The 12,780-nt window shown below is 58.6% G+C and overlaps 1 protein-coding gene across 4 annotated transcripts; it reads right to left on the bottom strand.

Annotated features, from left to right (window-relative positions):
• Window positions 1–632: 632 nt before the first annotated feature.
• Window positions 633–9,484, bottom strand: LOC309452065 (HAUS augmin-like complex subunit 4). 4 transcript variants are annotated; one of them, XM_082076740.1, is made up of 8 exons: window positions 9,444–9,477; window positions 9,244–9,335; window positions 6,007–6,099; window positions 3,712–3,795; window positions 2,933–3,184; window positions 2,114–2,238; window positions 1,942–2,010; window positions 633–872 (listed from the first exon to the last, which is right to left on the bottom strand). In XM_082076740.1, the coding sequence occupies exons 1-8, from the start codon at window positions 9,472–9,474 to the stop codon at window positions 677–679; spliced, it is 942 nt and encodes a 313-aa protein (XP_081932866.1). In that variant the 5' UTR covers window positions 9,475–9,477; the 3' UTR covers window positions 633–676. The 4 variants fall into 4 exon arrangements, with proteins under 4 accessions (XP_081932866.1, XP_081932868.1, XP_081932867.1 ...); XM_082076742.1 differs by lacking the exon at window positions 6,007–6,099 and having other exon boundaries at window positions 9,444–9,484; XM_082076741.1 differs by lacking the exon at window positions 1,942–2,010.
• Between the last annotated feature and the right edge of the window lie 3,296 nt (window positions 9,485–12,780).

Raw genomic sequence — 12,780 nt, 5'->3', positions numbered from 1 at the left:
CCACGAAGCCCCCGCTCGGCCAATCGCTGCGCGCCGCGGGCTGGGCCAACCAATCAGACGCCGCCGCGCCCCCCTTGGGCTCAGCCTATAGCGGCGTGGCGCGAACTGTCAATCAAGCGCCCCGCGCGGCTCCCCCCGCGGCTCAACGGGCCAATCAGAGCGCGGCGCGAACTGTCAATCACCCCACGTGGGGCGGCTCGACTCCGCGGCTTAACGGGCCAATCAGAGCGCGGCGCGAACTGTCAATCAAGGGATTCAAGCGGCGCTGCCCCGCGCCTTAAAGGGCCAATCAGAGCGCGGCGCGAACTGTCAATCAAGCGCCCCAGGCGGCTCCCCCACGCGTCTTAAAGGGCCAATCAGAGCGCGGCGCGAACTGTCAATCATCCCACGTGGGGCGCGGCGCGAACTGTCAATCAAGCGCCCCAGGCGGCTCCCCCGAGGGTCTTAACGGGCCAATCAGAGCGCGGGGTGAACTGTCAATCAAAGGGTCCAAGCGGCTTAGAGGGCCAATGGGCGCCTCGCCCAACCTGTCAATCACCGCGCTCGCCCCGCCCACCCCCCCCCTTCATTTAAAGGGGCAGAAGCATCGAATCAACGGCGTAAAAATTGACCAATAGGAGCGGGTTTGGAGCAAAGTGGTTTAATTGGGGGGGGGGAAAGGGGGCGGGGGGCGTGGTCAGGAGGAGGGGGCGGGGCCGGGGGGGCGGAGCTGGCGCAGGGCCCATTGGCGGTGGCTCAGGCGCTGGCGTAGCCGCCCGTATTCCCGCGCGAGGACCCCGAACCGGGGGCCCAAGGAGCGGAAGGAGCCGAGCGCCCCCTGCAGGCGGGAGGAGGCGGCGGCGGCCGCCGAGGCTTCTGATTGGAGGAGGGACCTGCGGGGGGGCGGGGCAAAGCGGGGGGTCACTGTGGGGGGCTATGGGTCCTTATGGGTCTCTATGGGTCTCTATGGTCTCTATGGGTCTCTATGGGTCTCTATGGGTCTCTATGGGTCTCTATGGGTCTCTATGGTCTCTATGGTCTCTATAGGTCTCTATGGGTCTCTATGGGTCTCTATGGTCTCTATGGGTCTCTATGGTCTCTATGGTCTCTATGGTCCCTATGGGTCTCTATGGTCTCTATGGGTCCCTATGGGTCCCTATGGGTCTCTATGGTCTCTATGGGTCCCTATGGGTCCCTATGGGTCTCTATGGTCTCTATGGGTCTCTATGGGTCTCTATGGTCTCTATGGTCTCTATGGGTCTCTATGGTCTCTATGGTCTCTATGGTCTCTATGGTCTCTATGGTCTCTATGGTCTCTATGGGTCTCTATGGTCTCTATGGTCTCTATGGGTCTCCATGGTCTCTATGGTCTCTATGGGTCTCTATGGTCTCTATGGGTCTCCATGGTCTCTATGGTCTCTATGGGTCTCTATGGTCTCTATGGTCTCTATGGGTCCCATTGACTCCCATTGGTCTCTATTGACTTCCATTGATCTCTATGGCCCCATTGACTCCATTGACTCCTATTGACCCCCATTGACTCCCATTGTTCTCTATGGGTCCCTATGGGTCTCTATGGGTCCCACTGACTCCCATTGTTTTCCATTGACTTCCATTGATCTCTATGGCCCCCATTGACCCCATTGACCCCCATTGACCCCATTGACCCCCATTGATCCCATTGACCCCATTGATCCCCATTGACTCCCATTGACCCCATTGACCCCATTGACCCCCATTGATCCTATTGACCCCCACTGAGCCCCATTGCCCCCCATTGACCCCCATTGACCCCATTGACTCCATTGACCCCATTGACTCCCATTGACTCCCATTGACTCCCATTGACTCCCATTGACCCTCATTGACTCCCATTGTTCTCTATGGTCTCTCTATGGGTCTCTATGGGTCTCTCCATAGTCTCTATGGTCTCTCCATAGTCTCTATGGTCTCCATACCCACCTGATCCTCCGATGCGCCTCCACCAGCCCGGCCGGGTACGTGTCCAATAGCACCTTCAGCTCCTCCAACCTGCCCATTCATTAATTAACCCATTATTTAATCAATCAACCCCTTAACGAGCCACGGGGGGGCGCCCCCCAAGTGGCCCCGCCCCCTTTTCCCCCCAACCAACCGGATCTTGAGCAGCAGGGCCACGCCCTTGGCCTCCAGGTCCCGCCCCCGGCGCTGGTCCCGCTGCGTCCAGGCGGCTGATTGGCCGGCTAGGCGGCCCAAGATGGCGGCCAGGCGGCCCAGGACCTATAGAGACCCATAGGGACCCATAGAGACCATAGAGAGCCATAGAGACCCATAGGGACCCATAGAGACCCATAGGGACCATAGAGACCATAGAGACCCATAGAGACCCATAGAGACCCATAGAGACCCATAGAGACCCATAGAGACCATAGAGACCCATAGAGACCCATAGAGACCCATAGAGACCATAGAGACCATAGAGACCATAGAGACCCATAGAGACCCATAGAGACCCATAGAGACCATAGAGACCCATAGAGACCCATAGAGACCCATAGAGACCCATAGGGACCCATAGGGACCCATAGAGACCCATAGAGACCATAGAGACCCATAGGGACCCATAGAGACCCATAGAGACCCATAGAGACCATAGAGACCCATAGAGACCCATAGGGACCCATAGGGACCCATAGAGACCCATAGAGACCCATAGGGACCCATAGAGACACATAGAGACCATAGAGACCCATAGGGACCCATAGGGACCCATAGGGACCCATAGGGAGCCATAGGGACCCATAGGGACCATAGAGACCATAGAGACCATAGAGACCCATAGGGACCCATAGGGACCCATAGGGACCCATAGACCCCATAGGGACCCATAGAGACCATAGAGACCCATAGGGACCTATAGGGACCCATAGGGACCATAGGGACCCATAGGGACCAATGGGGACCCCAAACTCACCTGGGGGAGGAGCCTCCGATGGCGGGAAAGCTGCTCCCGGAGGGCGTGGCCTCGGCGGTGGGCGTGGCCCAGGCGCTGCATCTCATTGGCCAGCGCTCGGGCCACGCCCCCCGGGGGGCCGGGGGCGGTCGCGGCGCTTCCCATTGGCTGCCCCGAGGCTCCGCCCCCGTGGTAATCGGCCAATCGGGCGGCTTTCTGCCTGAAGTGGAGCTCGAGGGCGGGGAGGAGGAGGCGGAGAAAAGGGGCGGGGTCCTGGGGGGGGCGGGGTTAAAGGGGGCGGGGTCGACACCGGATGCCTGGGTCCCTCCCAATCTCTTGGGTCCATTGGGGCACTCCTGGGTCCCTCCCGAACTCCTGGGTCCCTCCCGAACTCCTGGGTCCCTTGGGGCACTCCTGGGTCCCTCCCGAACTCTTGGGTCCCTTGGGGCACTCCTGGGTCCCTCCCGAACTCCTGGGTCCCCCCCGAACTCCTGGGTCCCTTGGGGCACTCCTGGGTCCCCCCCGAACTCCTGGGTCCCTTGGGGCACTCCTGGGTCCCTCCCGAACTCTTGGGTCCGTTGGGGCACTCCTGGGTCCCTCCCGATCTCCTGGGTCCATTGGGGCACTCCTGGGTCCCTCCCAATCTCTTGGGTCCATTGGGGCACTCCTGGGTCCCTCCTGAAGTCTTAGATCCATTGGGGCACTCCTGGGTCCCTTGGGGCACTCCTGGGTCCCTCCCGAACTCCTGGGTCCCCTGGGGCACTCCTGGGTCCCTTGGGGCACTCCTGGGTCCCTCTCACCTCTGGGGGGGGCAGTGACGTCATCGGGGGGTCCCCCTGGCGCATTTGAGCCAACGCGAGCGCTTCTTCCACTTTCCGGAACCTCTTGGGTGGGGGGAGTTTGGGGTGAATTTGGGGGGATTCGGGTCCCTATGGGTCCCTATGGGTCCCTATGGGTCTCTATGGGTCCCTATGGGTCCCTATGGGGCTCTATGGGTCCCTATGAGTCTCTATGGAACCCCCAGGGTCCTAAAACCCTCCCCGGGAACCCCCAGGGTCCTAAAACCCTCCCTCTTTATGGGTCCCTATGGGTCTCTATGGGTTTCTATGGGTCCCATTGACTCCCATTGGTCTCCATTGACTTCCATTGATCCCCATTGACTCCCATTGTTCCCTATGGGTCCCTATGGGTCTCTATGGGTCAGTCTATGGGTCTCTATGGGTCCCATTGACTCCCATTGATCGCCATTGATCCCCATTGACTCCCATTGATTTCCATTCACTCCCATTGACTCCCATTGTCCCCCATTGACTCCCATTGTTCCCTATGGGTCTCTATGGTCTCTATGGGTCTCTATGGGTCCCTATGGGTCCCTATGGGGCTCTATGGTCTCTATGGGTCTCTATGGGTCTCTATGGGTCTCTATGGGTCCCATTGACTCCCATTGGTCTCTATTGACTCCCATTGACCCCATTGACCCTCATTGACCCCATTGACTCCCATTGACCCTCATTGACTCCCATTGACCCCCATTGACTCCCATTGACCCTCATTGACTCCCATTGTTCTCTATGGTCTCTATGGGTCCCTATGGGTCCCTATGGATCCCTATGGGGCTCTATGGTCTCTATGGGTCTCTATGGGTCTCTATGGGTCTCTATGGGTCCCATTGACTCCCATTGGTCTCTATTGACTCCCATTGACCCCATTGACCCTCATTGACCCCCATTGACTCCCATTGACCCCATTGACTCCCATTGACCCTCATTGACTCCCATTGACTCCCATTGACCCCATTGTTCTCTATGGTCTCTATGGGTCCCTATGGGTCCCTATGGGTCCCTATGGGTCTCTATGGGTCCCTATGGGTCTCTATGGGTCCCATTGACTCCCATTGACCTCCATTGACTCCCATTGACCCCCATTGACTCCCATTGACCCCCATTGACCCCCATTGACTCCCATTGTTCCCTATGGGTCTCTATGGTCTCTATGGGTCCCTATGGTCTCTATGGGTCCCTATGGGTCTCTATGGGTCACTATGGGTCTCTATGGTCTCTATGGGTCTCTATGGGTCCCTATGGGTCTCTATGGGTCTCTATGGGTCCCATTGACTCCCATTGGTCTCTATTGACTCCCATTGACCCCATTGACCCTCATTGACCCCCATTGACTCCCATTGACCCCATTGACCCTCATTGACCCCCATTGACTCCCATTGACCCCATTGACTCCCATTGACCCTCATTGACTCCCATTGACTCCCATTGACCCCATTGTTCTCTATGGTCTCTATGGGTCCCTATGGGTCCCTATGGGTCTCTATGGGTCCCTATGGGTCTCTATGGGTCCCATTGACTCCCATTGACTCCCATTGACCTCCATTGACTCCCATTGACCCCCATTGACTCCCATTGACCCCCATTGACCCCCATTGACTCCCATTGTTCCCTATGGGTCTCTATGGTCTCTATGGGTCCCTATGGTCTCTATGGGTCTCTATGGGTCTCTATGGTCTCTATGGATCTCTATGGGTCTCTATGGTCTCTATGGGTCTCTATGGTCTCTATGGGTCTCTATGGGTCTCTATGGTCACTATGGGTCTCTATGGTCTCTATGGGTCTCTATGGGTCCCTATGGGTCTCTATGGTCTCTATGGGTCCCATTGACTCCCATTGGTCTCTATTGACTCCCATTGACCCTCACTGACCCTCATTGACTCCCATTGACCCCCATTGACTCCCATTGATTCCATTGACCCCATTTGACTCCCATTGACCCCCATTGACTCCCATTGATCCCCATTGACTCCCATTGACCCCCATTGACTCCCATTGACCCCCATTGACCCCCATTGACTCCCATTGATCCCCATTGACTCCCATTGACCCCCATTGACTCCCATTGATCCCCATTGACTCCCATTGACCCTCATAGACTCCCATTGACTCCCATTGTTCTCTATGGGTCCCTATGAGTCCCTATGGGTTCCTATGGTCTCTATGGGTGTCTATGGGTCCCTATGGGTCCCTCTGGGGGTTCCTGGGGGTTCAGGGGTGAATTTGGGGTGAATTCGGGGGGTTTCGGGCGCTCACCGGCCGGTCCTGGCGCAGCAGCTCCTGCAGCCCCGCCCACAGCCCCTCCCAGCGCAGCCATTGGCCGCGGGCCAGCGCCAGCCCCGCCCACGCCTGGGGGGGGCAACGGGGGGCAGGGGGGTCACCCTGAGGCCCCAGTGTCCCCAATGTCCCCAAAGGGACCCCCAAGACCCCCCAGTGTCCCCAATGTCACCCCCAGTGTCCCCATTGACCCCAATGTCCCATTGTCCCCATTGACCCCAATGTCCCATTGACCTCAATGTCCCCATTGACCCCATTGACCCCAATGTCCCCATTGACCCCAATGTCCCATTGACCCCATTGACCCCAATGTCCCATGGACCCCAATGTCCCATTGTCCCCAATGTCCCCATTGACCCCAATGTCCCATTGACCCCAATGTCCCATTGACCCCATTGACCCCATTGACCCCAATGTCCCATTGACCCCAATGTCCCCATTGACCCCAATGTCCCATTGACCCCATTGACCCCAATGTCCCATTGACCCCAATGTCCCCATTGACCCCAATATCCCATTGACCCCAATGTCCCCATTCACCCCAATGTCCCATTCACCCCATTGTCCCATTGATCCCAATGTCCCCATTGTCCCCCCAATGTCCCCAATGTCCCCATTGTCCCATTGACCCCAATGTCCCCAATGTCCCCATTGTCCCATTGACCCCAATGTCCCCATTGTCCCCCCAATGTCCCCAATGTCCCCATTGACCCCAATGTCCCCCAAGTGTCCCCAATATCCCTATTACCCCCCAATGTCCCCATTGACCGCAATGTCCCATTGACCCCAATGTCCCATTGACCCCATTGACCCCATTGACCCCAATGTCCCATTGACCCCATTGACCCCAATGTCCCATTGACCCCAATGTCCCCATTGACCCCATTACCCCCATTGACCCCAATGTCCCATTGACCCCAATATCCCCAATGTCCCCATTGTCCCCAATGTCCCCATTGACCCCAATGTCCTCATTGACCCCATTGTCCCCAATGTCCCATTGACCCCAATGTCCCCATTGACCCCAATGTCCCATTGACCCCATTGACCCCAATGTCCCCAGTGACCCAATAATGTTCCCATTATCCCCAATATCCCCCCAATATCCCCATCACCCCCAATGTCCCATTGACCCCAATGTCCCATTGACCCCAATGTCCCCAATGTCCCCATTGACCCCAATGTCCCCCAAGTGTCCCCAATATCCCTATTACCCCCCATATCCCCATTGACCCCATTGACCCCAATGTCCCATTGTCCCCAATGTCCCCAATATCCCCATTGACCCCAATGTCCCATTGACCCCATTGACCCCAATGTCCCATTGACCCCAATGTCCCCATTGACCCCAGTGTCCCATTGACCCCAATGTCCCCATTGACCAAAATGTCCCATTGACCCCAATGTCCCCAATATCCCCATTGACCCCAATATCCCATTGACCCCAATGTCCCATTCACCCCAATGTCCCATTGACCCCAATGTCCCATTCACCCCAATGTCCCCATTGACCCCAATGTCCCCAATGTCCCCATTGTCCCATTGACCCCATTGACCCCAATGTCCCATTGACCCCAATGTCCCATTGACCCCATTGACCCCAATGTCCCAGTGACCCAATAATGTTCCCATTATCCCCAATATCCCCCCAATGTCCCCATCACCCCCAATGTCCCATTGACCCCAATGTCCCCAATGTCCCCATTGACCCCAATGTCCCCCAAGTGTCCCCAATATCCCTATTACCCCCCATATCCCCATTGACCCCATTGACCCCAATGTCCCATTGACCCCAATGTCCCCATTGCCCCCAATGTCCCCATTGACCCCAATGTCCCCATTGCCCCCAATGTCCCCATTGACCCCAATGTCCCATTGACCCCATTGACCCCAATGTCCCATTGACCCCAATGTCCCATTGACCCCAATGTCCCATTGACCCCATTGACCCCAATGTCCCATTGACCCCAATGTCCCCATTGACCAAAATGTCCCACTGACCCCAATGTCCCCAATGTCCCAATGTCCCCAATGTCCCCAATGTCCCCATTGACCCCAATGTCCCATTGACCCCAATGTCCCATTGACCTCAATGTCCCATTGACTCCAATGTCCCATTGTCCCCATTGACCCCAATGTCCCCATTGACCCCAATGTCCCCATTGTCCCCATTGACCCCAATGTCCCCATTGACCCCAATGTCCCCATTGTCCCCTTTATCCCCATTGTCCCATTTACCCCAATGTCCCATTGACCCCATTGACCCCAATGTCCCCATTGTCCCCTTTATCCCCATTGTCCCATTGCCCCCAATGTCCCATTGACCCCAATGTCCCCAATGTCCCATTGTCCCCATTGACCCCAATGTCCCCATTGACCCCAATGTCCCCAATGTCCCCATTGTCCCATTGACCCCAATGTCCCATTGACCCCAATGTCCCCAATGTCCCCATTGACCCCAATGTCCCCATTGACCCCAATGTCCCCAATGTCCCCAATGTCCCATTACCCCCATTGACCCCAATGTCCCCAATGTCCCCATTCACCCCAATGTCCCCATTGTCCCCATTGACCCCAATGTCCCATTGACCCCAATGTCCCATTGACCCCAATGTCCCCAATGTCCCCATTGACCCCAATGTCCCCATTGACCCCAATGTCCCATTGACCCCATTGACCCCAATGTCCCATGGACCCCAATGTCCCATTGACCCCAATGTCCCCAATATCCCCATTGACCCCAATGTCCCATTGACCCCATTGACCCCAATGTCCCATCGACCCCAATGTCCCATTGACCCCAATGTCCCCAATATCCCCATTGACCCCAATGTCCCATTGACTCCCATTGACCCCAATGTCCCCATTGACCCCAATGTCCCCATTGACCCCAATGTCCCCAATGTCCCCATTGACCCCAATGTCCCATTGACTCCAATGTCCCCAATGTCCCCAATGTCCCCATTGACCCCATTGACCCCAATGTCCCATTGACCCCATTGTCCCCAATGTCCCCATTGACCCCATTGACTCCAATGTCCCATTGACCCCAATGTCCCCATTGACCCCAATGTCCCCATTGACCCCATTGACCCCAATGTCCCCAATGTCCCCAATGTCCCATTACCCCCATTGACCCCAATGTCCCCATTGCCCCCAATGTCCCCAATGTCCCCATCACCCCCATTGTCCCCATTGTCCCCATGTCCCCATTACCTGTCTCAGGTCCCTCTCCAGCTCCGCCCCCACCCCCCCAATCCCCTTTAGCGGGTCCAGCCCGGGGTGCAGCTCCTGCAGCGGCTCCTCCTCTGCGATCATTAACAATTAACACTAATTAACACCCCCCATATCCCCCACTGCCCCCCAATTACCCCTAATTACCCCTAATTACCCCCTAATTACCCCTCATCGCTCACCCAGCAGCCACTCGATGTCCGCAGCCGCCATCTTGCCCCGAGCGGAGCCGAACGGGACCCGAGCGGAGCCGGAAACACCCGAAGGGACCCGAGTGGAGCCGAAGGGACCCGAGCGGAGCCGAAGGGACCCGAGCGGAGCCGAACGGGGCCCGAGCGGAGCCGAAAACACCCGAGCGGAGCCGATCGCGCCCGAAGGGGCCCGAGTGCAGCCGAAGGGACCCGAAGGGGCCCGAGTGCAGCCGAAAACACCCGAGCGGAGCCGAACGCACCCGAAGGGACCCGAACGCACAGGGAGGGGCCCGCGTGGAGCCGAACGGACCCGAAGGGACCCGAGTGGACCGAACAAACCCGAATGGACCCGAATGGACCCGAAGGGACCCGAATGGACCCGAGTGGAGCCGAATGGACCCGAAGGGACCCGAAGGGACCCGAGTGGACACTGGGACCCCAAGGGGCATTCCTGGGTCCCTCTGGGGCACTCCTGGGTTCCCTACGAGGCATTTTGGGGGATCTATGGATCCCCAAAGGGGATCACGTGGGGGTCACTAACAGGCACTTATGGGTCCCTAAGAGCCACTTATGGGGCTCCGAGAGTCACTTGTGGGTCTCTAGAGGCACTTATGGGTCCCTCCCGAACTCCTGGGTCCCTCCCCAGTGCCATCTATGGGGCCGGACGCCTGGGTCCCTCCCCATTCAAATCTATGGGGCCCGGACGCCTTGGTCCATCCCCATTCAAATCTATGGGGCCCGGACGCCTGGGTCCCTTCCTTTGGGGATCCATAGATCCCCACAAATGCCTCTTAGGGAACCCAGGAGTGCCCCAGAGGGACCCAGGAATGCCCCTTGGGGTCCCAGTGTCCACTCGGGTCCCTTCGGGTGCGTTCGGGTCCCTTCGGCTCCACTCGGGTCTCTTCGGGTCCCTTCGGGTCCATTCGGCTCCACTCGGGTCCCTTCGGGTCCATTCGGGTGCGTTCGGCTCCACTCGGGTCCCTTCGGGTCCATTCGGCTCCATTCGGCTCCACTCGGGTCCGTTCGGCTCCACTCGGGTCCCCTCGGTCCGTTCGGCTCCACTCGGGTCCCCTCGGGTCCGTTCGGCTCCGCTCGGGTCCCTTCGGGTGCGTTCGGCTCCGCTCGGGTCCGTTCGGCTCCACTCGGGTCCCCTCGCGTGCGTTCGGCTCCACTCGGGTCCCCTCGGGTCCGTTCGGCTCCACTCGGGTCCCTTCGGGTCCATTCGGCTCCACTCGGGTCCCTTCGGGTGCGTTCGGCTCCACTCGGGTCCCTTCGGGTCCGTTCGGCTCCACTCGGGTCCCCTCGGGTCCGTTCGGCTCCACTCGGGTCCCCTCGGGTCCGTTCGGCTCCGCTCGGGTCCGTTCGGCTCCGCTCGGGTCCGTTCGGCTCCGTTCGGCTCCGCTCGGGTCCGTTCGGCTCCACTCGGGTCCCCTCGGGTGCGTTCGGCTCCGCTCGGGTCCGTTCGGCTCCGCTCGGGTCCCTTCGGGTCCGTTCGGCTCCACTCGGGTCCCTTCGGGTCCCTTCGGCTCCACTCGGGTCCGTTCGGGTCCGTTCGGCTCCACTCGGGTCCCTTCGGGTCCATTCGGCTCCACTCGGGTCCCTTCGGGTCCATTCGGCTCCACTCGGGTCCCTTCGGGTCCCGTCGGGTGCGTTCGGCTCCGCTCGGGTCCGTTCGGCTCCGCTCGGGTCCCTTCGGGTCCATTCGGCTCCACTCGGGTCCCTTCGGGTCCGTTCGGCTCCGCTCGGGTCCGTTCGGCTCCACTCGGGTCCCTTCGGGTCCATTCGGCTCCACTCGGGTCCCTTCGGGTCCCTTCGGGTCCATTCGGCTCCGCTCGGGTCCGTTCGGCTCCACTCGGGTCCCCTCGGTCCATTCGGCTCCGCTCGGGTCCCTTCGGGTCCATTCGGCTCCGCTCGGGTCCGTTCGGCTCCGCTCGGGTCCCTTCGGCTCCGGTCGGGTCCCGTTCGGCTCCGCTCGGGCCCGTTCGGCTCCGCTCGGGTCCCGTTCGGCTCCACTCGGGTCCCCTCGGTCCGTTCGGCTCCGCTCGGGTCCGTTCGGCTCCTTCCGTCTCCGCTCGTTTCCCGCCCTCTGGGGACAGAGCTCGGGGAGGCTCCTTGGGCGCGCCCCCCCCGGACGGGGGGGGTTTGGGCTGAAAAAGGGCTTTTTTGGGGTCAATGGGCCATTGGGGTCAATGGGGACCATAGAGAGGGAGGGTTTTAGGACCCTGGGGGTTCCCAGGGAGGGTTTTAGGACCAATGGTGGTCAGTGGGCTCCATAGGAACCAATGGCGGTCAATGGGATCAATGGGAGTCAATGGGGATCAATGGGAGTCAATGGGAGTCAATGGGGATCAATGGGATCAATGGGATCAATGGGGGTCAATGGGGGTCAATGGGATCAATTGGAGTCAATGGGACCCATAGACTCCCATAGAGATCAATAGAAGTCAATGAGGGGCAATGGGATCAATGGGAACCAATGGGAGTCAATGGGGCTCAATAGGAACCAATGGGGGTCAATGGGGTCAATGGGGTCAATGGGGTCAATGGGGTCAATGGGGTCAATGGGGATCAATGGGAGTCAATGGGAGTCAATGGGAGTCAATGGGGTCAATGGGGATCAATGGGAGTCAATGGGAGTCAATGGGAGTCAATGGGAGTCAATGGGAGTCAATGGGGTCAATGGGGTCAATGGGGGTCAATGGGGGTCAATGGGGATCAATGGTGTCAATGGGGGTCACCATGGGGGTCAGTGATCCCTATGGGGGTTCCCAGGGAGGGTTTTAGGACCCTGGGGGTTCCATAGGGACCCACAGAGACCCATAGGGACCCATAGGGATCATTGGGAGGGAGGGTTTTAGGACCCTGGGGGTTCCATAGAGACTCATAGGAACCCATGGGGACCCATAGAGACCCATAGGGACCCACAGAGACCCATAGGGACCATAGAAACCCATAGAGACCCATAGAGAGGGAGGGTTTTAGGACCCTGGGGGTTCCATAGAGACTCATAGGAACCCATGGGGACCCATAGAGACCCATAGGGACCCACAGAGCCCCATAGGGACCATAGAAACCCATAGAGACCCATAGAGAGGGAGGGTTTTAGGACCCTGGGGGTACCCGGGGAGGGTTTTAGGACCCTGGGGGTTCCATAGAGACTCATAGGAACCCATGGGGACCCATAGAGACCCATAGGGACCCACAGAGACCCATAGGGACCATAGAAACCCATAGAGACCCATAGAGAGGGAGGGTTTTAGGACCCTGGGGGTTCCATAGAGACTCATAGGAACCCATAGGGACCCATAGAGCCCCATAGGGACCATAG

This window comes from Streptopelia decaocto (assembly GCF_964273445.1).
Source record: "Streptopelia decaocto genome assembly, contig: HAP1_SCAFFOLD_115, whole genome shotgun sequence".
NCBI lineage: Eukaryota > Metazoa > Chordata > Aves > Columbiformes > Columbidae > Streptopelia > Streptopelia decaocto.
The sequence above is the reverse complement of the archived record's forward strand: the minus strand, read 5'-3'. Positions and strand labels throughout refer to the sequence as shown.